This window comes from Camelina sativa, chromosome 14 (assembly GCF_030686135.1).
Source record: "Camelina sativa cultivar CO46 ecotype springtype chromosome 14, ASM3068613v1".
Lineage (NCBI taxonomy): Eukaryota > Viridiplantae > Streptophyta > Magnoliopsida > Brassicales > Brassicaceae > Camelina > Camelina sativa.
In genome coordinates, this window is record NC_141893.1 from 16,453,905 (window position 1) to 16,479,323 (window position 25,419).

Consider the following 25,419-nt stretch of genomic DNA (forward strand, 5'->3'; position numbering starts at 1 on the left):
TCAAAGTTGTAGGAAATGAAGTTATCTTTCTAATGCTGGTTGTTCCAAGCCAATCAGAGACGTCCCAAGAGGTGATTCCTGAGCACACTCAAGACGTAATTCGATCAAGACGTCCCAAACACAATTGATCGAATGGGAGAAAGACAACCAGCAGAAGAACAAGTTTTGCGACTCGATCGAGCATCCAAGGTGGTCATAGATATTGCCGACTCGATCGGACGTCGTAGACGCATCTCGACCGACGCATCCAAGAGGCGTTCATGAACTGCTTATTTATCTTGTCGTTTTATGTTTTAGGGCTTCCTATGTTTTGTTATAAATAGACTTTTAAGCCTTTACTCAAAGGAGATTGCTTTTATCCTAGGGTTTATCTGTAGCCACCAAAAATATTTCTGATTTTGTAATCAAAATTTATCTTAATCTATTTAGTTTTTGCATTTGATTTCTTCTACAAAGTTGTTTATCTCATCTTTATCTATCTAATCATGCTTGTTTTAATGATGTATGGGTTTTTGATGATGACTGTTCTTGAGTAGTGAATTAGGGTTCTTGAGGATGGGATAGATTAGATGGAAAATCTTAGTATATAGGGTTTTTAAGCTTGGATTTATATGTTTCCCTTTTGGACTAGAATTTGATTTGCTAGTTTCTCTCTGATCAATTGGAAATAAGTCTTAGACATTTCAGCACCTACCAAGTGTTTGATGAAATGTCTGCACAAGCTAGTTCCAAAAACTTACATTCCTAGCATAAGAGATTAGATGTCTAGGGTGTCTGTTGACGTGAATGTACTTGTTTGTAATGCTTGCTTGATCATGTTTCTCTAGTGAGAGTTAGGTTTGGAAGTGATTGAGTCTGAGTAGCTTCTGTCAAGATATTGGATTAGATAAGCTATGATGTTCATTGTCTAGGGATAGCTTGATTGTGGTATGTTAAACACTCTATAGACTAAGTAACTCTGCCTACATCAAGTACCTCCATCCTTAGGACCTTTATCATCTAACTGTTTCTGCATCTTTAAGCTTGTCCATTATTATGTTGTAATAGCTTGCTTGTTAGTCTCTGCATGCTTAGCTCATTTATGCTCTCTCCTGTTACTGCATGTTAGCTTCTTGTTTTGCAAACTAGTTATATTCCTGCATCTTGTTCACTCTATGTTGTTAGATAAACACTCTCTTTGAATTTGCTAGACTTTTGTTATATTGATTGCATCTTGAGTGATTAGCAAAATTCCCATTTAGATTGACACCTTCGATATTACAACTGCATAAGGTTAATTGAGACCTACTAGGATAGAGTAAAAGCCTAGTATCAACGACATGACAAACCCAAACAAATCATGATGGTACATTTTAAAGATTTCCCTCCGCTAGAAGACTTCATCAAAGACAATATAGCATATAACCAGAAGATACTCTCAAGAGCTGTCAACTCTGCTGGTCTTGACCAGCTAAGTCAAGGAGAAAAAGTACTCAACTGGCAAACATAGAATGCCCTTGCCAATACATACTATTGATAACTCTAAATCATGAAGATGATCAGTTAACAGATGGCTACAGTAAATGAATGACCATTCTTCATCAATAAATGATGCATATGTCACAACAAATGGTGGTCAATATATCTCGATTCAGAAGCAAAGAAGCTGAGACAGTTAGTGATAACTCTCTAATTTACATGTTTTAGACACCCTTTTTGTCCATATTCTGCATTATATATACCCTAACATTAGCATTTTTAGGTCATTAATTGTAGGAATTTGCATTTAGGCCATTTAGGGTGCTGCATTCTTGCATTTGTGCATTTTGGATGAAAAGAGGTGCTTTAGAGCCTAAAATGAGAGAAAACAAGGTCAAACCCGAGCATGTACCCGAAGGAGCTATTGTGCAAGAAGAACAGTCCAAACCTCAACCCGATCAAAGAGGATCTAAGAGCAGGAAGAACAACCCGAAGACCTACCCGACTTGATCCTCGTGCACCGCATCGAGCAGACCCTCGGGCAGGACTGAGCAACTAGGTTAAAAGGGTTTTCATATATAAATCTCTCTCTTCTTCCTCTCGCCCTAGCACGCCGCATACACTCAGAATAGAGAGCGAGAGCTTCTGAGAGAGAGACTGAGTTATCAAACACTTTTTCCACTTTGTTAAGATTCGTTTTTGTTTATTTTGCTATTCTTTTTAGATTTCAATTTTGTACTCTACTACTCTTATCCTATTTTTAATACAATGCATTTTCATTCATTTGTGTTTTTGTGCTTTCGACTATGAGATATGAGTAGTGAAATAAAGTTTCTAGGGATGTGATAGACAAATATGAGTTCTTGATCGGTTAGGATGTCTTAGCTTGATTGTTTATTTAATATAAATTCCTTTCTAGATTGATGTTCTTAATGCTATTTTCAGACCGAGAGGTTGAGGATAAATCTAGGGTGTTTTGCCATCGAGAGATGTTGTTGAAATACTTGAATCAATTAATGCTAGAGATTTACTCACTTAGCCTAAGAGGTTAGATGTGTAATTAGTTTATTGACTATAATGAATTGGTTTGTAATGCCTGCTTGGTCATGTTTCTCCAACAAGAGTTGGGTAGGTGATAACTCTCTAATTTACATGTTTTAAGCATCTTTATTTGTCCATATTTTGCATTATATATACCCTAACCTTAGCATTTTTAGGTCATTTACTGTAAGAATTCGCTTTTAGGCTATTTCGGGTGTTGCATTCTTGCATTTGCACATTTTGGATAAAAATAGGTGCTTTAGAGCCTAAAATGGGGAGAAACAAGGCCAAATCCGAGCATGTACCCGAAGGAGCTATTGAGCAGGAAGAACAGTCCGAACCTCAACCCGATCGAAGAGGATCCAAGAACAGGAAGAACAACCCGAAGACCTATCCTAGGAGTAACCCGACCTCATCCTCGTGCACCTCATCGAGTAGACCCTCGGGCAGGACTTGGAAGCAAGGTTAAAAGGGTTTCCATATATAAACCCCCTCTTCTTCCTCTCGCCTTAGCACACCGCAGACACTCAGAACAGAGAGCGAGAACTTCTGAACGAGAGACTGAGCAACTAAAACTCTTTTTCCACTTTGTTAGGATTTATTTTACATTTCTTTTGCTATCCTTTTAGATTCGACTTTGTACTCTTTTACTTCTATCTTATTTTCAATACAATGCAATTTTCGTTTGTCTTTGTTTTTTATGTTTTCTGCAATGAGATCTGAGTAGTGAAACAAAGTTTCTAGGGATGACATAGACAATTATGTGTTCTTGATCGGTTAGGATGTCTTAGCTTGGTTGTTTATGTTATATAAGTTCATTTCTAGATTGGTGTTCTTAATGCTATCAATAGACCGAGAGGTTGAGATTAGATCTCGGGTGTTTTGCTATCGAGAGATGTAGTTGAAATGCTTGAATCAATCAATGCTAGAGATTTACTCACTTAGCCTAAGAGATTAGATGTGTAAGGAGTTTATTGACAATAATGAATCGGTTTGTATTGCCTGCTTGGTCATATTTCTCCAACGAGAGTTGGGTAAGGGAGTGATCAAGGTTGATTGTTTCTATCACGAGAGTGTTTTAACAAGATTTTAGAGATTCATTGTCTAGGGAATATTTTCTTGAGGCATGTAGGACATCCATACTGGTCAGAAACATTTAGGAGTCGATTACCCAATCCTTAAGAGCTTTCGCATCTTGATTGTTTACGTTTTTATTCGTAACTCGATCCCTTACCCGGACTGGTACTCGATCACCAGTTTCGTGTATACCTTCGAGCTGTTCATCCTTCTTCTTGTTTACCTGATCACTTCACCCGATCCTGTACTCGAATGCTTCCATCGAGTACTTAGGTCGTGTGGTTCTTGTTTTTTTAATTTCTTTTAACTGTTTTAGGATTGTTAGATCAAACCCATTTATTGCTTTGCTTGACTTGCATAGTTCTGATCATATCTCATCTGCTAGCAGAACAACCATTTGGATTGATAACCCTTTTTACTACAACTGCATAGGGAATTGATACCCTGGGTGAAAAACCTGTTATCAATTTGGCGTTGTTGCCATTTGGTTGACTTTAATTTGCTACGTTAAGATTTCAGCACTTGCTAGATCAAGTTCTATTATCTACTTTGGTTCGGAGCTGACTTGTTTACTTTTGTGTTTGATTGTTTTGCATTTCAGGAACAACCCGAGTACCCATCCGACCCGTCACTCGATCACTTGGATCGGGTTGACCTTCGTGTACTCACTGGGTCAACTGATTGTGCATGCAAACACGATCCAAGGGTAGCCAATACTTGAGTCCTTTCATCGAAAACATCGACAGACCAAAGTTACTCCGTCAACAACAAGTACATCAACCACAAACACCAACAATTGAGGAGATCATGAATAATCAGAATGGTCCACCAACTACTCAAGATAGGACCAACATAGGAGCAGAAGATGCTCCATCTATTCACACTCAGAGACATGGCATTGTGCCACCTGCTGTTCAAAACAACAACTTTGAGATAAAGAGTAGTCTCATCCAGATGATACAAAGCAACAAGTTTCATGGATTGCCAATGGAGGACCCATTGGACCATATGGATGAGTTTGATAGGCTCTGTAGCCTCACCAAGATAAACGGAGTTACTGAAGATGGATTCAAACTCTTGCTTTTCCCATTTTCTTTGGGGGATAAAGCACACATCTGGGAGAAATCACTCCCCAAGCAGTCCATCAGCACTTGGGAAGCATGCAAGAATGCGTTTTTAGCCAAATTCTTCTCCAACTCCAGAACCGCAAGGCTGTGAAATGACATATCCAGCTTTGTTTAGAAAATCAATGAGACGTTCAACAAAGCTTGGGAACGTTTCAAGGGATACACAAGCAGATGCCCTCATCATGGATTCAGCAATGCTTCATTGCTAAGTACTTTGTACCGAGGTGTAGTCCCTAAGATAAGGATGTTGCTAGACACCGCTAGTAATGGTAACTTCCTCAACACGGATGTTGATGAAGGTTGTGGGATCTAGTGGAGAACTTGGTTGAATCTGATGGACATTACAATGAGAAGTATGATCGCACTATGCGCTCTACTAGAGAGGATGATGCCAAGTACAAGAGAGACATGAAAGCCCTCAATGACAAGCTTGATAAGCTCCTCAACCAGCAACAACATGTACATGCCATCTCAGAGGAAGAACAGTTTCAACAACAAGATGGGGAGAGTGCTCAGCTAGAGGATGTGAACTACATCAACAACCAAGGAGGTTACAACAAAGAGTACAACAACTACAAACCAAACCCGAATCTGTCATATTGTAACCCGAATGTTGCAAATCCTCAAGACCAAATCTACCCATCCGCAGTCCAAGGGAACCAAGGCCAGCAAAAGCCTTTTGTCCAATACAATCAAGGCTACGCTCCTAAGCAGCAGTATTCTGACAATTACAACTAACCGATTGCACCACCTTGATTCCTACCACAGCAAGGCCCGCAGAACCAATCTCACGAAGCTGACCTACACGGACTAATTCAGCAGATGATACAAAATCAAGCATCGCCTGCTATGGACAATGCAAAACGGTTCACAGAGATGAGCAACAAGATCGACTCTGGGTATAATGACTTGAACGCCAAGTATGACTCCCTCAACACTAAGCTGAGATACCTAGAAGGCCACCACAACACCCAACCACCTCCGAAAATCAACCAGCTTCCGGGTAAAGCTGTTCAGAACCCAAAAGATTATGCCATTGCCCAAGCCATTTTTTTTATGATGATTTTGAGGACTACCTCATTGAGGAAAGTGATGTTCAAGATGAGGAGGATATGGATCACTATGGGATGAATGAGTATCAATACTACATATCCGAATATGAACCCGATCCGTCACCCGAGGAGGCTGATCGAGTTGATGATCAAGCACCGGCTCAAGAATCGCTAACCAATGCATCACTCAAAGCTGAACCCAATGGTGTACCCAAGGATGGTGATTGGATGATCCATCGACGTTCAGATGACAGATCAACCTCAACTGCCTGAAGCTGAGGAAGGAGAATTAGAGGAAAGGTTCAGAGCTGCTCTTGACATCCAATTAGAGGAGCTTGCAGAGCGTATGGCTAAGCGAAAAGCCCCACCTCCTAAGCTTTCGAGAGAAAATCATCAAGGAAACAGCTCAGCTGGAGATTGAGGTTAAGGAAGCTGTTAAGGAGATTGGGAATGCAATTCTGAGGAGTGGAGTGTGTTTAGATCCTAAACTACGAATTGAGGAAAAACTGGAGGATCCTGGCTCTTTCACTTTGCCATGTTCAATAGGCCTTAGGATTTTCAACAACTGCTTATGCGATTTGGGAGCTTCAGTCAGCATCATGCCACTATCAGTTGCCAACATGATGGGGTTCAACAGTTTTAAACCGAGTAGTTTGTACTTGGTTCTAGCTGATAAAACAATCAGACACCCCATTGGTATCCTGGAAAACTTGCCTCTCAGGATTGGATGAGTGGAAGTTCCTACTGATTTCATGATCCTTGATATGGATAAGGAACCAGACGATCCACTGATCCTAGGAAGACCATACTTGGCAACAGTAGGAGCAGTGATTGATGTGAAACAAGGGAAGATCAGAATTGAGCATGAAGAGCACTTCAAAATGGAATTTGGCATCAAGAAAGGAATTAAAAGGCCAACCATTGATGGTCAAGTCTTTTCCACCAAGACAAAGCAAAGAAGATTCAAGCAGCACAAGGAAGTCAACACTACATTTGCTGTGGAACCTGGACAAGAGCTGGAAAATTCATTAAATCAGTTTGCTACAGTGGAGATGATTCTAGAACCTCTCCCTCCTAAAACCCATGCTTGAAGAGCATGAAGAGTCAAACTTAGTGACTTAAAACAAGCTCACTTGGGAGGAAGTCCCAAAGGTATTCTTTATTTTCTTTTGGTTTGGTTTTATTCATTTTGTCTTATTTTCTACTTTTACATATATATAAAAAAAGGAGAAAAAGGAAAAAGGGAATTTTTGGGAACCCGAGGCTCAACCCGAACCCGTACCCGACGCGCCTGCTCGTGTTCCCACTCGGGTGGTGAGTGGAGTCCGAATTCCACAAAACCCTAGCCCACTCTCGGTGAAACCCTAGCGGCAGCCCTTCCTATTTAAGAAGACCAACCCCTTCCTTCCCAAGACAAAAAAAAATCAATAAGTGCTTTTAAACTTCCTTCTTCTTATTTCTTCTCTCTCTCTCAAACTCAAAGTGCTTTAAGATTTTCGGGAACTAACCCTATTGATCTCGAGTTTAGCTTTTTTTTCTTTTCAAGGATTTACCAATGGCACCAAAGATGAAGACCCCCGAGTGCTTTTAACCGCATCCTCCTACTTCCTTGCTAGAAGACTAACAAGATTTAAGTTTGGGGGTCTGATAACTCTCTAACTTATATGTTTTAATCATCCTTTTTTGTTCATATTTTGCATTATATATACCCTAACCTTAGCATTTTTAGGTCATTAACAGTAGGAATTCGCTTTTAGGCCATTTCGGGTGTTGCATTCTTGTATTTGCACATTTTGGATGAAAATAGGTGCTTTAGAGCCTAAAATGGGGAGAAACAAGGCCAAATCCGAGCATGTACCCGAAGGAGCTATTGAGCAGGAAGAACAGTCCGAACCTCAACCCGATTGAAGAGGATCCAAGAACAGGAAGAACAACCCGAAGACCTATCCGAGGAGTAACCCGACCTCATCCTCGTGCACCTCATCGAGCAGACCCTCGGGCAGGACTGGGAATCTAGGTTAAAAGGGTTTTCATATATAAACCCCCCTCTTCTTCCTCTCTCCCTAGCACGCCGTAGACACTCAGAACAGAGAGCGAGAGCTTGTGAACGAGAGACTGAGCGACTCAAACTCTTTTTCCACTTTGTTAGGATTTATTTTACATTTCTTTTGCTATCCTTTTAGATTTGACTTTGTACTCTTTTACTTCTATCCTATTTTCAATACAATGCAATTTTCGTTTGTCTTTGTTTTTATGTTTTCTGCAATGAGATCTGAGTAGTGAAACAAAGTTTCTAGGGACGGGATAGACAATTATGTGTTCTTGATCGGTTAGGATGTCTTAGCTTGGTTGTTTATCTTATATAAGTTCTTTTCTAGATTGGTGTTCTTAATGCTATCAATAGACCGAGAGATTGAGATTAGATCTAGGGTGTTTTGCTATCGAGAGATGTAGTTGAAATGCTTGAATCAATCAATGCTAGAGATTTACTCACTTAACCTAAGAGATTAGATGTGTAAAAAGTTTATTGACAATAATGAATCGGTTTGTATTGCCTAACGAGAGTTGGATAGGGGAGTGATCAACAAAGGGTCTATCAACATAAACTACGCAATATATACTACAAAGTACAGACTACAAACAATAAAAAGAGATATTAACTGAGTATGAAAGCATAGTTCTCTAATAAGTAACCATTACAACGTTATTAGTTTGATTAACAACGAAAGTAAGGAGAACTAATAAAGCGATGGATTAAGAAGAGATCGTTGGTTTTAATATAGATTTTGGCATTTAATGTTAAAAGTAAAAACAAATTATTTTCTAGATCATAACTTTTCGTGTTTATTAGTTGAGCGTATAAGCACATTGATGTCTGTAATTTATTCTCACTAGTTCCATTGACTTACAGTCTTACACCAAGTCCAGGGAATCAATTTAACAAGACACGTGATTCAGAGTAAATGATAAGAGACTTTTGAAATCTGCTGCACCTAAACATAACACACACTGTAATTAAGGACATGTTTCTTTCTAGGTCGTCGTAGCAATTTAAAACGCAAACGTGTGAAAAAAGTAAACCATGACATTAGGTTTTGAGGATGCTATCACCATACTCCCCGTAGTGTATTGTGTGGTATGTCGGGGGGAGGTTTGGGCCAATTTTCCACATATATTAAATTTCTATTTCATGGGATGATCTCACTGAAAAATCACCATATATTTAAGAAGAGTTGTAGAGAGTGGACAAGTGAAAACAAAATTACAAAGAAAACAAAAACCAAAAAAAAAAAAAGATAAAAAGTAAATGAAGTGTGTTCACTGGATTCGTTTGTGTGTTCTACTACTTGTCTTGAATACTAGTTCAGAAGAGCTCACCATTTCGAGCTCTTGTCCCACTCATTGTGGAAAGGTCTCGATACCGTACCCTTTTGGGATCGGAAAGGATTGCTACCTCAACCCCTCGTACGAAGTCCAATGCAACCAGTCTACCTCCGTCCCGTATCTGCCTAGTATAAAGAAAGAAGTGGTGCAAATCGACCATCCGAGACCAGTAAATATTTACGGGTCGTCCTTTCCGCATGGAACACTCCGCATCAAAACGGAAATAACTTCTGTGGGGTGTTCTGGGGCGAATGGACAAAACTTGAAAGAGCTTCTGAATTTCACGGGAACCCCCTTTTCCATCAGCGAAAATAACACACTCGTGTCTTTTGGGTGCAACAGCAAGGCTACACTAACGAATATTGATCCCAGAATTGTTGGATGCGTCTCCATTTGTGATATAGATCATGACCTAATACTACAAATTTACTCAAAAACAAGCTGCTCTGGCTATAGATGCTGCAATGCAAGTACACCTGCAGACGTCGGTCGAGTAATTGGCGTGAAAATAGAGAGCAACGACGGTAACGAAACAAGACAAGAGTGCAGTGTAGCGTTCTTAACCGATGAATATGGCCAACCCTCACTGTGGCCCAACAGAACTGATGCGAAAAAGCTTCACGCTGGGAAATATGCTACAATTGAGCTAAAGTGGCAAGTTATTACGTCTAATCTTTCGTTTGAAGAATCCTTGGGGTGCCGCCAAAACCGTTACGACTTTTACTCTAACCCTTGCTACTGCGAGTGGGTAGCCAGTGATAAGCTGCTCTACGTAGGATGTGCTTGTATGAATGGTTACGAGGGTAATCCTTACCTTCTAAACGACTGCAAAGTTAAATTAAAAGCATATCATATTATTTATTAATTTCATGAATTTTCATTTTCATCTAGATGTTGATGAGTGTAAACAGCTCAAAGATGATGGACGTCCCGGCCTTTGTACTAAAAGCGGCGAAATTTGTCAGAACATTCCGGGTGCCTATCGATGTGTGCCCAAGAAGAGTAAAACATTAGCAATCTATATAGGTAAATCTAGTAACTTTATTTAAATTTTTCTCCTTAAATAAAGATCACTTTTTAAAAAAATTTGTTGTCACATCTTCACTTCTAAAACTAATAATTTTACTATTCAGCAAATATAAATTTTGTTCAACTTACTTTTCATGAAAAAAGAATTAGTTACACTTCTGCCTCATGTTTTCCAACCTTTTTTACTTCAACGTATAGTTTATAATTTTTTTCATTGTTCCCATAGAACAAACTGCATTTTCTGCTTTCACCTTTAAATTCTAAACCCTCAAAACAAATCAAATTCAATTTCTAACATTTTAAAAATATTTTCTTTAATATATCTTAATCTTTTCCATGAGAAACTAGCCAAAGTTTTTTTATAAATTTTATTGCCCAATAACTGTAGAAAAGGTTTTAAACATCTTGAACGCTTGACTATTTTTGTTAAGTTAATATTTACAGATTCCCTGCTAAGTTACTAAGTTTTATATAATAAGATAGTTAATGATGATTGACTAATTTGTTAACCAAAAAAGAAGGGAAGATCATACACTTAACCGTAGATTAAATTTAAATTAAAAAAAAAACTAGTACTGGAAAAAATAAAAAATTCAACACATTACGATATGATACTACAACTGAAAATTAAAATGTAAAATATTATATATATATATAGATATTGGGATACATTACACAATATGACACTGTATCTTGGTTTAAAAGAGTAAAACATGACTTGATCATTGTAAAATGCTCTGATTTAAAAGAAATTTGTACATTGTTTCTTGACTGGGTGATAGTTGGTTTAAATAAAAACATGTTTTAAAAATAAGTTTTGTTGGGTTAAAGTAGTGAATTTCATAAATTAATAACATTGTAATTTATTGATGATGTGGGAGTGAATGTACGTATTCGTTTGTTTGTTTTTTTTTTTTTTTTTTTCTGGTTAAGAAACAAAACTGTTTTCCGAAATTAGTTTTTGGTAACATATATCTTCATTAAAATTTTATCTTGAATAATTAATACATTTCATTTAATCACTAAAACTGTAAGACAATTGACGAAATTGATAACACTTGCAGGGGTCAGCATAGGTTTGACAGTGTTAGTGGTGGGCGTTGGAATATGGCTATACATCGTTATTAAGAAGTATAGAAAGACCAACCGCATGAAAAAGTTCTTTAAGCGAAATGGAGGTCTTCTGTTGCAGCAACAATTGGCCTCAAGAGAAGGCTACGTAGAGAAAGCAATTGTATTCAGCTCTAAAGAATTGGAGAAAGCTACAGAGAACTTCAGTTTAGACAGAGTGCTTGGTCATGGTGGGCAAGGAACAGTGTTCAAAGGGATGCTTGCTGATGGTAGGATCGTAGCGGTAAAGAAATCTAAGCTCGTGGATCAAGATAAGCTCGAAGAGTTCATAAACGAAGTTTGCTTACTCTCTCAGATCAACCACCGCAACATCGTGAATATATTAGGATGCTGTCTTGAAACAGAGGTGCCCCTGCTTGTTTACGAGTTCATTCCCAACGGAAACCTTTTCCAACTTCTTCATGAAGAGGATGATCACGCATTAATCACGTGGGAGTTACGTGTGCGAATTGCCATAGACACCGCGGGAGCTCTCTCCTACCTTCACTCGGCTGCGGCATCTCCGATTTATCACAGAGACATAAAATCTGCAAACATACTGTTAGATGAGAATTACCGAGCCAAGGTTTCGGATTTTGGAACTTCACGGTCTATAAGCGTTGATCAAACTCACCTGACAACTGCGGTTATAGGTACTCCAGGATATGTTGATCCCGAGTACTATCAATCCAGCCAGTTTACGGACAAGAGCGACGTCTACAGTTTTGGAGTTGTGCTTGTTGAGCTCATCACTGGCGAAAAACCTGTTTCTTTCCAGCGGTTTGGGGAAAACAGAACATTGGCCGCTTACTTCAATCTTGCCGTAAGAGAGAATAGAGTTTTCGACATTATAGATTCTCGAATAAGAAATGACTGTAAGCTGGGACAAGTCATGGTTATCGCAAACCTCGCAAAAAGGTGTCTGAATCTTAGCGGAAGGAAGAGACCAACCATGACTGACGTTTGGTTGCAATTAAAGAGTTCCAGACATGGAGATCTACAAACAGAGGTTGAGGTTAACACTAGCGATGATGATGATGACAATTAGCGTAGTGATCACTTTCCATTGTAATAAATTTCGGTAAGTAAAACATATTGTGTAGTTTTGACGTGGCATCATCTACACAAACTACTTATGCGATGCAGCTTATATTGAATTTTGTATACTCTTATGATTATGATGACTGTGCTTAAAGTTTGCAACTTTTCTTCCCCCATAGCCATTATATTCTATTTATCATTTTAAGATTCAGGAAACTGAAAAGGTCTACCTTTCAAAATTATTTCATTTGGCCAGTAGATGATTGAAAACCAAGAGCTATTGATATGTATGGAAACTGAGATACAAAACTGAGTCACAAACTAAGACATGGATTCTTCAAAATAAAACTTTTTTATTAGACAATCTGTTTAGTAAACTTACAAGTTTCACCCAATCAATTATCTAATCTATCATGTTTATGGATCTATACACAATCCAAGAACCTCTCAAGACAAACCCCTTAGTCCCCTTAAGAGTTATGATTTCCTACAAGAAACCACATAACTTTAATGTCTAAGAATTCTATTGCTCTTTTTGTGCTACCCTCTACAAAAGCTTAGCCCCCTATTTATACACAATAGGTCGTGGCCATACGTACAAGCCTAAATTCCTATTCTAATCCTAATAGGAATTGCCAGATCTCTTTGCAAATTTCCTTTTCTCTTATGGAATAGGAAAGTCTTATTCATATTTTCTTTTCTACTAAACAGGAAACTCTTCATGATTCTAGACTCTTCTCCAAGCTTCTAGTCTTCATAACCTTCATGGTTTGAATAATAACCGCCTTAGCTGATTTCCTTATTTCAGCTCCACGTTATCTGCTACATTGAACTACTTCTTGTAGTACTCTGAACTAGTGCAGCGACTGCAGTAACATCTTCATCTTCATCTTTGCCTTTTATAAATGTCGGGTCAGAAGAGAGATTTCAAGAAATGGTTAGCGGGGATTCGACTTCCCCTGGGGGTAGGGTACTACGAAAGTCTTCATCGACGTTGCTTTTTGACCGGAAGGCCAAGAGCACCTATATTCCTATATAAAAATATAAAAAGTGGCGGATGAAAAAATCCACAGCTCCGTGTTTCAGAATACGGTTAACCAACATGTTAACTAATCGATTACGATAGCCTAGTATACTGCGATGTGTGATTTGATCGAAATTTTTTTTTTACAGATTAAGGGTCTTAGGAATAAAAATTTGGATATTCGTAGACGAAGAATAAAAAAACTTTCTTTATATTTTTTCTTTTTCTTTTCATCTTGTTGTAAAAATCAGTTAAGAATACATCAATAATGATGACATATTGTGTGTGTTTACATCATCTGATCAGTTCCAGTTTATTGCAAATTAAATCTTGACTTTGGCATTGTTCTTCTTCTTTTAACAAGGAAGGTATATATCTCGAGTTTCACATACTCATGATGTTATCAAGTAAAGTGCCTTTATTTGTCTCACTGAAACATGATGTTATGATAGGGATATTTATAGAAACAGGCATTTGTTAAGCAAAATGTTAGAGATTAGGAACTTCTGACCATGCTTACAAGATTAGGCCTTTTAAATACTTGGTTTTGAAGATTTTGCCCTTGCTTATGTTTGACAAGAATAAAACTTGAACTTAGCTTCGACCAATGTAGCTCATATCTAACAACATCATTTATAAGGGATTGTGTAAAAAAATTGTTGTTTACAAAAATGGCAAGAGTTTTGAATCTGTAAAACTGGTTTTAAAGAAAAATTCATCGTTTAAAGTTCATAAAATTCCAACGCATAGCTTCATTCAATGAATCACCATCAAAAATCACAAGCACTGCAGACCAAGAATTCGATGCTGCATCATATGCACAAGCCTTACTACCTTATGCACTTGACGATTATATGGATTATGTTATCCACTTTGATCACTTCACATGCACCTGACATCGAATGCAATGGATTATAAAGTGAGTTACAAAAATCTGAAACATAATCACACCTCCAAAGTATATAACATGATTCAATCTAGAAATTAAATTGCACAATTGCAAGGGAAAATTAATGAGCGAAGAAGGGTTCTTAGAAGAATGGAATCAAAGAACTCAAAACCATTATGGAAAGAATAGGAACTAAACCCTAAGGACTACACCAAAGGCAACCCAAATGGAGAAACTAAAACACCCTTAAACTTCATATTGAAGGGAAATATGCAACCAACATTGAATAATGAACATATAATGAGTTAGTAAAACTAAACTCTAAAGCCAATTACAAGTATCAATCTAAGGGAACACATTAAGGTGTACTGGAGAAACTAAACTAAACCCTAAAGCCAATTCAGGTGTCAACCCAAGGGAATCACATTAAGCGTACTGAAAAAAGAAAACTAAACCTTAAAGCCAATTACAAGTGTCAACCCAAAGGAAATTCATTAACACGCTATGTAGAAAGAAATCTTAACCTAAGGACCAGAAGATGAGGGAGCCCAATGGATAAGGTAAAAGACAAGCCAATGAGATATAAGATTCATTACCAAGAAGAAGTACCTATAACTCCAAAATCAGCTTCACTAACTGCGTAAGCAGTGAATTTAGCAAACTTCATCTCTTAAAGTTCAAAGATTTCTACAAGGAGCATGACCAATAGTCCGGACTAAAGGTCCTAATTTCATAAGAAATTCTAGAATAAAATGCCTTATCCTGTAATTAATCATATTATGATATTGATAAGGAAATTTTGCATCCTAACACACTTTTTAAACATTTAATAGCCCAATAGCACATTTTTTGTCCACAATACACTTTTTGCCTCACTTTTGCACTGTTCACTTAATTTCTATACAATTTTACCCCTCATCTAGTTCTAAATAGATTCTACTTTCTAACTAAAATTGTTTCAATAAAAGAATCTCCTCTTTCCAATAGTAACTAAAAATAATTGATCTTGCCGCTTTATTCCTTTCATGTGTCTAGTTCTCCAAATAAGATGTGGGCATCCATATATAAAGGTTTTCTTTTGTGTGGATAAGGGAGACAGGAAGGAATAGAGTTTTGTTTAGCCGAACATGGCGGCTATGGTATTTATTCTCCTTTTATGTTTTTTGGTTTTTTTCCGTGGATTGCATTATTTGTTTTGTTTCTTTTCTGTGGATTGCAATTCTGTGATTTATAAACCAACAACTGTTTTTGGTTACAAGTTGGACATTGTATTTTCCTATGCGGTGAGTGGACTTGTTTTGAGGATGGCGTTTGGAGGTTTAAGGTGGATAAGTTTCTCGTTTCGAGGGTCGTACCCCTCTCCAAAACTATTACGTTAGCTGAACTTGAGGATGCTGTAATACTCGATTTCGGCGTTGTTTCGAAGAAGGCTTGTTTCAGCTTTTGTCCTCCTAACAGCATGCTTTTCACGACGGGTGAGAGATCTCCTCCTGTACTGGTTACTACCGATGTTGGCTTAGACTACTTCAAGCAATTGTTTCGGGAGAACAGTCATCTAAATATGTTTGTCAACTTCAAAGAATCTAAAAACAGAGTTAGAAACACAGATGATTTAAATACAGGGGATAGAGATTCTGATGTTTCTGGTCGTGGCAATCCTCTCTCCGGTAATTCGTCTGATTGTAGTTTTGGAACAAGCGATGATGAGTTGGCACCATTAATTGATGCGCTCTTGATAGCCAACTGGATGATGTCGTCGTCGCTGGTCTTTCTGAAATGGAGAAAATTTTTAAGATTGGAGCAATGTTTTGAAACCCAACCCGGAAAACAAACCAAACAACCTTCCGGGTCACCGGGTTGACCCGGTCCAACCGCGGATCAATAATTTACTGAATTTTACAATATATAAAATATTATGCATATATATGTTACATTGGTTTTACGAATATCCAAACAAAATTTTGCATATCTTTTGAACAATAATTATAATTTTTCATTCTTTATCATTTTAAATGCAAATAAAAATATAGTATGACTAATAAAAAGATATTTTCAGGCGAATAATTTTTTTTCAAAATAAATGTGACCGAACAAAAAAAAAGAAACCACTCTTAAAAATAATATTTTGTCCCATATGGAAAAGGTTAGAGAAGGAAGTACTCAATTTCTTCTTTATATAAATAATATTTTGTCCCTACATTAATTTCTCTATACTTACTTGTTCAAGTTATCAAAAACGAAGGTGAGTGCGGGACCATGGTTTAGATAAGCCATTAGATATGTGCTTTGTGTGATTTTTTTTGACTGATTGCTTGTGTGATTTTTGTGAGTGGTTTTCGTTGTGGTTGTGGCCTATTGAGGTCAGTTTTGGCATCACGTACATTGTAGGGACGGTTGGAGCCACGAGAAGTCTAGAGAGATCATGTTCGGCAATGTTCCGCGTGATTGCATTGATCGGTGCCAGGACGGTGCCGGTTAATGCAGCTAGGGATTTGGTGGAGACGCGAGGTTGCATCGATCGTTACAAGGGATGCGTCGGTCAATGCAAAGATGTTGCATCAATCAATGCAAGGTGTGCGTCGGTCGACGCAAAGGTTCAACGTTGATCGTGATGAGGAGTGTCAGTCGACACTAATGTTAGTTGTCTGGTTTTCTTGTATTTGTGCATTGCTTGTGTTTGTCTTTTTTCTGGTGTGTATAGCCCAATAGATGAAAAGATCGCAACCTTGAATATTTCTGGTAATACTCACGCATCTCGTTGTTTTTGTGGTGCAAGTAAAACAAAAGTGAAACGTGGATTATGGCGATGATGAGGTTGATAATCTAGGGACTCGGTTGTTGTGTTGTGGTTATGTTATTATTGTTTGAACCTGGTTAGAAGCTTACTAGGACTCGGTTGTTGTGTTGTGGTTATGTTATTATAGTTTTAAAAAAACGGGTTGGGTTATTTCACTCTCCCATAATATTGCATCATTGCATTCACATTTACCGCAAGTGCAAACAGGGATATCAATATAGTTTTTATATTCCTCCATAATGTCAGCAACGCAGTGTAATAGGTGGTGACATCCATAGGACCTTGTTGTAAAGTACTTAACCATTGTTCTATTTTAATGACCCTAGGCCATCTTGCCTAAAACGGGACATATGATCAATCTGAATCGTAGAAGCAATAACCATATAAAGTAAACTCTGACCTTTTAGCTTCGAAACAGAGCTTATTAACCATGTAATCACCATATCATTGCAACATGACCAAGAACCTGCATCTGATGATCATCAGGAGGTTGAGGTATGGTATAATAAATAAAACCGAGCTTGTTTCTCACATTAAGAGCCATGTGTACAAAACGACGCCGCCAAGAATGGAACTCCGAGTCAGTATTGAGCCGATTTGAAAGCAAAACCATCCTTGCGTGGTTTGATGAGTGAAGAAAATAAGGACTCTCGTATTGATCAGCCGGTCAACGAGACTCCAATGTTGAATTAGGTATCACCGAGTAATTTGATGAAATCTAAGCCATATCTCAGGTTAAAATCAGAATTGATAGTGAAAGATTGAGCTAGGATAACACAAATCAAAGAGAACCATCACCAATGGAGGTCAACAAAAAGAAGAAACAAAGAACAAGAAGAGCACAAACTCGAATGAAAGAAGCTCAATCACACTGATGTAAAAGCTGGAAAATGAAATCAAAGATCAGCAGAGTGATAGAGGCACTCATAGCTGAAGAATTGAGCTAACAAACAAGCTTAAAGACGAAATTGAATGTGAATCAATGGTGGAAGCAAGCTTCATCTCTAAGCTCTCATACCATATCAAGATTACAGTTGAGATAGACAAAACAAAAAACTAATTTTCATTAATTAGCTAAAGATTACATAGTTTGTTTATATACAATCGTATAAACCTCTGAACCAAACATCTAATATCTAAACCAACAACTATACCGGTTATAACAACCCGATTATCTAAGTAATAACATCCTAATAGAGGTTAACACTAGCAATGATGATGATGAAGATTAGCGTAGTGATCACTTTCCATTGTAATAAATTTGGGTAAGTAAAACATACAATATTGTGTAGTTTTGACGTGACATCATGTACACATACTACTTATGCGATGCGGCTTATATTGTATATTGTATAAATCTTATGATTTTTTTTTTTTGGTTGGCCAAAACTCTTATTATTATGATGACTATACTTAATGTTTGCAACTTGTCAGATAATGATCCTCGCTGAGTTTGGAGATCTTTGTCTTTTGGTGTTTTGTCTTTTCCCTTCAACGTCTTCTCGGCGATCTTCCGTTCATGGAAGATTAATCACTTGAAGTTAAACTCCCTAGAAGGAGGTTCCAATGCGTCTCCCAAGACATCTCCTGATCCGTAGATTTGCCCTATAGTAAACGTGTTCCAGTTGATGTCATCGTTGTAGGGTCCACCAAAATAGACATGGAACCTAATCATAGATGACGTGAGGGACGGGGCGTTACAAAAATATAACCCACAATCGGTGAAATTTTTTTGAAGACTGCACAATATCCGAAGCAGAAGACTCCACTGGACCGGATATAACAAGTTTGACCTCGAGCAGAATATGGTAATGATCTTGGATTTTGTTCAAAGTCCTAATTTGCATAGAGGATAACCGCCTCGAAAATAGTGGGATACATGTCAAGGCATAAAAATGCATAAACCCCAAAATCTAAAAATTGTGATGATGAGACATTAAAAAATTAAGGAATATGAATTAAACGTACACGTCTGCATTTAAAGCTTAGATCATCTTTATTGGGACTTCTTAGTCCAACTTCTTAGATTTTGTGTAGTTAAAATTAAATCAAAAATAGGAATATTGCTAAGATGAACTTCTTAACTAAGAGGTTTAAGAGTCCGTAAGAGGCAGTGACGTGTTCGATATCTATTGGGTGAGAAAAAAATTATTTGTTTTGCTTCTTTCTCTTCCTCCTCTCTCTCTTATGCGGCGCTTTCTCTCTTTCTCAACTCTCTGTATCGACTCTTTCTTATTGAGAATCTGAGTAGAATCAAGCTGCTTTAGCCAGATTCTTATAAACCCTAATCCAATTCCCTAATTCTCCGTTTCTCCCTCAATGTTCTGTTTTGCGGTTAAAAACGCATCTTTACTGAGAACTCGAATTGGCTCCTTTTCAATCCAACCAAATTCGGTCCAACCTCCTTGATTTGTCTGCTCAGTCCAGTTTCTTGAACGGTTTAATCTTTATCCTTGTTTTCTGCTTCTATTGGTTAAATTTAGAGTTTTGATTGCTTAGTTTATGTCATTGAGCAAAAGGGTCATTGAGTAATCTCGAGAATTGGTAAATTTAGATTGGATTTAATATGAATTTGAGGGTTTTTTATAATTTGGAATGTTATGGTTGGTGAAATTTAAAGACATGTATGCTAATGTTTAGAGAGAGTTTGTTTTTCTTGTCCTGTAACTTCAATTTGATTGTGGTTGTCTTCAATTTTAGCTTTCGTAGTGAATGTGATATAGCCATTCACTAACTAATGAAGCAAAGAGATTGTTGTTGTCTTGCATCTGTGACCCATATCTCGTTGTCTTCTTCGAACCAAAGGTACTTCCCTTACTTACACATCATGATGTTTTTGTTTTGCCTCTGCAAATTCATCTGCTCACATTTGATAGCTTTGAGTTTAACTTTGACTTCTCTGTGAAAGCTTTGTGTTGAGTAAATTGGCAAAACAGAGTTAGTAAAGATTTTGAGTTCTTCTTCTTTCATTTGCAGGCTGCATATTGTAAGCGTGAAGAAAGGAAACTTGAGGCAGCTTGAAGGAGACAAGACACAAAATCTTTGTTTCTGAATGTGTTTATCAACACTTAAACACCAAATTTTTGTCCTGAATGTGATTTGATTTGAATGACACAAAATCTCTGTCCTGAATGTGATTTGAATGATAGTTTTGAATCTCTTTGCTTATAGTCATGAATCTCTATTGTTTGTCAATGAATCTATGTTTTGCATTTGACAAGTTTTTGATGTGAATATGAGCTCTTCAAAAAGAATTCTTAAGAACCCCTCATATGTTCTACCATTGGAGAAAGATTTCTTAATAACCTCCCCATTGGTTTTTAAACATTGACAAATCCAAAATATAATAAAAAAAAAATTGGTTTCATTGGTTCTTAGTAGTTTACCGATAAAGATGGTCTTAGGTCTTCCAAACTAAACAACTCACAGGACTTGGATCGAAAATGCTGGGCCCAGAACCCTCTCTGACGTCCTTATATTTTTTTGTTAAAAGCCCATTTCCAGAAGACGAACACGTGTCACCTGCGATACCAAAGCGATCGAGTTTAATAATACCGAAGCAATCCAGTTCGCCGAGCTCCACAAGAGCTTAGAGCTCTGGAAAACTATGAAATCCCTAAGAGCTCGGGAGATCGAGGTGAATGACGAAGGAGCCTGCAGAATCAAAACGGACACAGTAATGGAGAATCATAAAATTAAATGGCCTCACTAATTCCTTGTTTTTGTATGAATAAAAGATCTTGTACACGGTGTACAGTACACCTAGAAAATACATACAAGTTCACAATTACATTCTTGCACTACTATATATACTTGTTATTTTCCACTATTTTTGAGGGGTCAAACCGCACATTCTTTTACTAAACTACTTGATTTATGGCATATTGTAAAACTGTGTATGTTACTTGTTGTGTTGTTTTGAAAGAGAAATATAAATCCAAACATGTTTAAAAAGAAAATTCATAAAAAGTTAACCTTCAAATATTTTTTGTTACATTTGTTTTTGTTATATATTTTTTAAATTGGTAACGAATTTTTTTTTGGTTGAGTGTGATTTACGCAATTAATTACAATTTGTGAGGTGAATTTATTTTTGATCATTTTGACCAGCCTTACATACGGAGACTAAGTTTAAATTGGTTTATTTTTTGTTAAATTTAGCTAACACCACAAAAAAAAAACCATATGAACGGTTGTCGTAAAAAAAAAAACAATATAAGGTATTCACCTTTTTGCTTTTAGACTCATATTCATCCAAAAATATTTTAGTTCAAAAAATGAACGGTCTCTTAGTTTTTATTTTCGTTTTTGCTACGTCTTTTGTGTTAAATGAAGCGAAAGATTGCAACCACAATATGTTAGAAATTCAAAACAAACTCGGTCCTGGTCGTATTTTAAAAGTTAGCTGCAATGACTCACCTAGTCGTACGTTTCACTGGTTAAAATTCAATGAGAAATACTTATTCCCAGCAGCGGGAAATGGAGTTCGCATATGGTATTGTACGTTAATTCACTGGCCTACAAAGGAAAAGTATAGTTATGAACTAACGGCAGAATTAGGACCAAAAGACCCTCCATGTAAACTTGGATTCCGCTCATGGATTGCCAAAGTTGATGGGATTTACTATGAGAAAAATAAAAGTAAACCACAGATACGTTTAAAGGGATGGACTAAAGATGGCGAGTATCCAAAAAATTAATTGCTTTTCCTTTGTTAACATGAACTACTTATTTTAAAATTTGATTTTTTGCTTATTTTTAGCTAAGTTACTATTCTCGTTTGGTATTAAAATATATTGCAAATTACCATGAAAAATTATAAGTTTATTTGATATATAATATATATATTATATGTAACTAAATAATGATTCGTCTGATGTGCGGGTTTAAAGTTTTGTAAATAAATTTAAATTTAATAAAATTATATTAAAATTTATTGTACATTATTTATATTTTATAAATATTCTTTTTGCTATAATACACTGATTTATATCTATATACAAATCTTTTATGTATACCATTAAAAGTGTATTTTTTTTACACCTATATATAATGTATGTTACAAATATATTATTTACCAACACCTAAAAAATATCTATATGACAAATTAAACCAACTAGAATATGTCTATTTACTTTTATTTTTGGACGGTTTCTTTAATCACTAAAATTGTTGGCTCAAAAAACATTTTGAATAAAACATAAATTACATCACAATAGTATATGACTAATCATGGAGAGAACCTCGGTTCTGTCATTCTCCCTTATAGAGAGAACCTTACGTCCAACCTCCTCCACCATGGAGAGAACCTTCGCTCTGCCTTCTTCCTTTGGGGAGATAACCTTGCGTCTAACCTCCCCCACATTCCTCTCTTGCGGAGATAACCTTGCGTCCAACCTCCTCCACCATAAAGAGAACCTCGGCTCTGTCCTCCTTCTGTATGGAGAGAACATGTTCACATCTTTTACCTATTTCAAAGTGGCTTGCTCCGGTAACCAATGAAACTAAAAACCATTTTCCAATATCACAAAATCTTTTGATAGTAACTAATGTTAAATTTCCCAATGTATTCATGGAAGTTTCTTTGACACACCATGATGTAGCCTCTGTCTCCAAGCTCCTATAGATCTATCAACAATGATTTATGTTTTTCCAATTTATTTATGTTTGTTGTAGGCTTGTGTTTGATTAGCCTATTTTATCTAACCATTAGGTTGATGACCTTCTCCTCTTTATCTCTTTTTGAGAGTGAGCGAATGGTAACAATTATGTTTGCACAAAAAAAAGTCTATGACCAACCAATCAAAGTTGAGAAATTAGAAGAAAATTAATTTGACATAATAAATAAAATAATAAAAAATTATAAGCATGGTAATATATGAATCTCAAATAATTCGAAGATAAATATATAAATTAAATAAAACAATCTAAAACTACTGCAAGAAATTTTAAAATACAGTATTAGAAAAAGAAGATGTTGGATTGTTTCTACCGAAGCCGGTTTTCACACATGGACAGCTTTATGTTGTCTTCTCTCGAGTCAAAACCAGAAAAGACTTGAAAGTGTTAATTACAAATAAAGATGAAAAATGCCAGAATAAAACACTTAAATGTTGTTTTCAAAGAGGTATTTGAGACTGTATAATTATGGTTTGTAATTGGATAATTGTTTTGGATATTTAAAATGAACTTTATTTTCTCTCTTAAAATAAAGTAATTTTAAAGATCTTTAACACTACCTCTATTTTATAGTCAGATATAGACTTTCATATTGGAGTAAACTATTTTCTAATTTTGACTTATTCTATTTTAATTATAAAATAATAGATAAATACATTGTAAATGGTCTAAGTACATATTATTAAAAAATTTCACATGATTATATTTTATTCAGTTACAACAATGTTATTTGAAAACATATAATTGTTAGTTGTATCATAAAGTGTATATATTAATTATAAACTCTTAGATACATTTTAATTATAGTTTTACATCATATCTATTGATTACAAACTTTACCTTTAATCTGTAATTATATATAATAATAAATATTAAAAATATTTAATATTCAGACAAAAGGTGAGACACTAAAACGATTAAGACTCAATGTTTAATCGTGACTGTTTGTATTCTTACTAATCTGGAATCCCCTTTTCGTTTTCGATAACATAGAAGAATCAGGAAAAACCCTAATTTGAGAAAATCATGAGATTCGGTAAAATTGCTGATCTTCTTCCCGGAAGAACTAATTGGCGTATACATGCCAAGGTCTTACATTCTTGGAGTATCAACGAGTTCTTCACAAAAAAAGTACTGCTTCTTGTGGATATAGAGATTAGCGTCGTTAATTGAACATCATTTTTACTTAAATTTCAATTTTTAACAGCTATTATACATACGACTTCTTACACAATTGTTATTAAACTGTGAATGACAACACAATCAAAGCTACTTTTTTACCAAACACACTCACTAAACTCCGAAAATATATCGACGATGGTGACTGGTATGTTATTAGAAATTTCAAAGTAATCAATCATACCCTAAATGAGAGGAATACTCATCATCCTTATCAAATAAAATTCACGGACGATACCACTATGACGCTGGTCCAACAATGGAGTCCAAAGAATTACTTTCGATTCGAGGATTTGGATGATATATATCGTGGAAGAATTAATCATCCCATCTCTTTCGGTAAGTGTTTCATTAATTACTTTAATATTGATATGGTACAATCCGTGAATATAGTTAATTCTAATTTTGTGTTCGGGAATCTAGAATCTATATAGGATTTGTTGTAACTTTGTGTATTGGTCCCTCCCTTAGAAAAGTATGTATAAAACGTTTAGCAAATATAGATTTGCAACATTTTGGAAAGCTAAATTCTGTCTTTTTCTCAAATTAGATGTATGTGGGTGTATAGTAAATGTCGAAGATAAAGAAGAGATGAGAGTGCCAATAATAGTACTGAAGTTGTCTCACGTTGTTGAATGGCAGGTAAAAGACTTTTACTCTACCTTTAGGACAGTTACGTTTATAGGTGACTCTGTTAAGAATTTTTATTAATTTGATAAACATGTAGGAATGAAACTGTGAAGTGTCGTCTCAAAGATAGCTACGCTTCTGAATTCATGTCTAAATGGCAATCAAGTGGGTGCCATCTCATATACAAATCCGAACATGTGTTCTGTGTAATACGGTTTGTGAAGGTCGGAGAATATGAAGACATGTAACATAAAATAGTTATGATATAAACATCATAAGGTAACCAATATATTCACTTTAAACTGCAAATGTTTATAGGTGCACCATGTATCGAAAACACATTGGCCTCTTCGAAGATCTTTATAAAATCAGAGTTCGAAGGACTGGAGCATCACCAGTATGTAAGATTTGATTATGTAAAAATAACTTTATACACTTTATATATGATTATGTATGATGTTAAAATAATTTTGTTTCATACACTTTATATATTTTCAGGACTGAGTTTGCCTGAGGTTATTACATAAACCATGTGATGGAGGATGAAGGTGAGAGATCGGGGACTCAGTCATAAAGAATGGACTCAGAAATGAAGATACGGTGGCTTAATGAACTTTTTGTATATGCAGACTTTAGAATAGATTTGAATGTTTGTAGTACCAAATACAATGGTCTAAACGAAAGTACATTTATGGGTTGCTTAAAATATTATTTTAATGATCTAAACGAAATTACATATTATTTTGTCCGAAATTAGTATATCAAGGTAATTAAAATTGACCGTAACAATTGTATTTGGCTCATTTAAAAATTTGTTACAGTCAGTTGGGGCTTAAATTTGAAAATGGACTTTAACATTTCAATTAAACTTTGAAAATGGACTTTAAAATTTCAATTTATGT

At 36.1% G+C, this 25,419-nt stretch overlaps 1 protein-coding gene, 1 long non-coding RNA gene and 1 other non-coding gene across 3 annotated transcripts; 2 read left to right on the plus strand and 1 right to left on the minus strand.

The window, feature by feature from the left end:
* Positions 1 to 4,785: 4,785 nt before the first annotated feature.
* LOC147928309 (small nucleolar RNA R71) lies at positions 4,786 to 4,892 on the minus strand. Its single transcript, XR_015581127.1, has one exon. It is a non-coding gene; the product is annotated as a small nucleolar RNA R71 (small nucleolar RNA).
* A 4,115-nt stretch (positions 4,893 to 9,007) lies between these two features.
* On the plus strand, positions 9,008 to 12,481 carry LOC104743729 (wall-associated receptor kinase-like 10). Its single transcript, XM_010464777.2, has 3 exons — positions 9,008 to 9,942; positions 10,031 to 10,165; positions 11,233 to 12,481. Exons 1-3 carry the CDS (start codon positions 9,063 to 9,065, stop codon positions 12,324 to 12,326), a joined length of 2,109 nt encoding a protein of 702 aa, XP_010463079.2. The 5' UTR covers positions 9,008 to 9,062; the 3' UTR covers positions 12,327 to 12,481.
* A 6,672-nt stretch (positions 12,482 to 19,153) lies between these two features.
* On the plus strand, positions 19,154 to 20,241 carry LOC104741856 (uncharacterized). Its single transcript, XR_760385.3, has 3 exons — positions 19,154 to 19,467; positions 19,730 to 19,834; positions 20,006 to 20,241. It is a non-coding gene; the product is annotated as an uncharacterized LOC104741856 (long non-coding RNA).
* Positions 20,242 to 25,419: the final 5,178 nt, after the last annotated feature.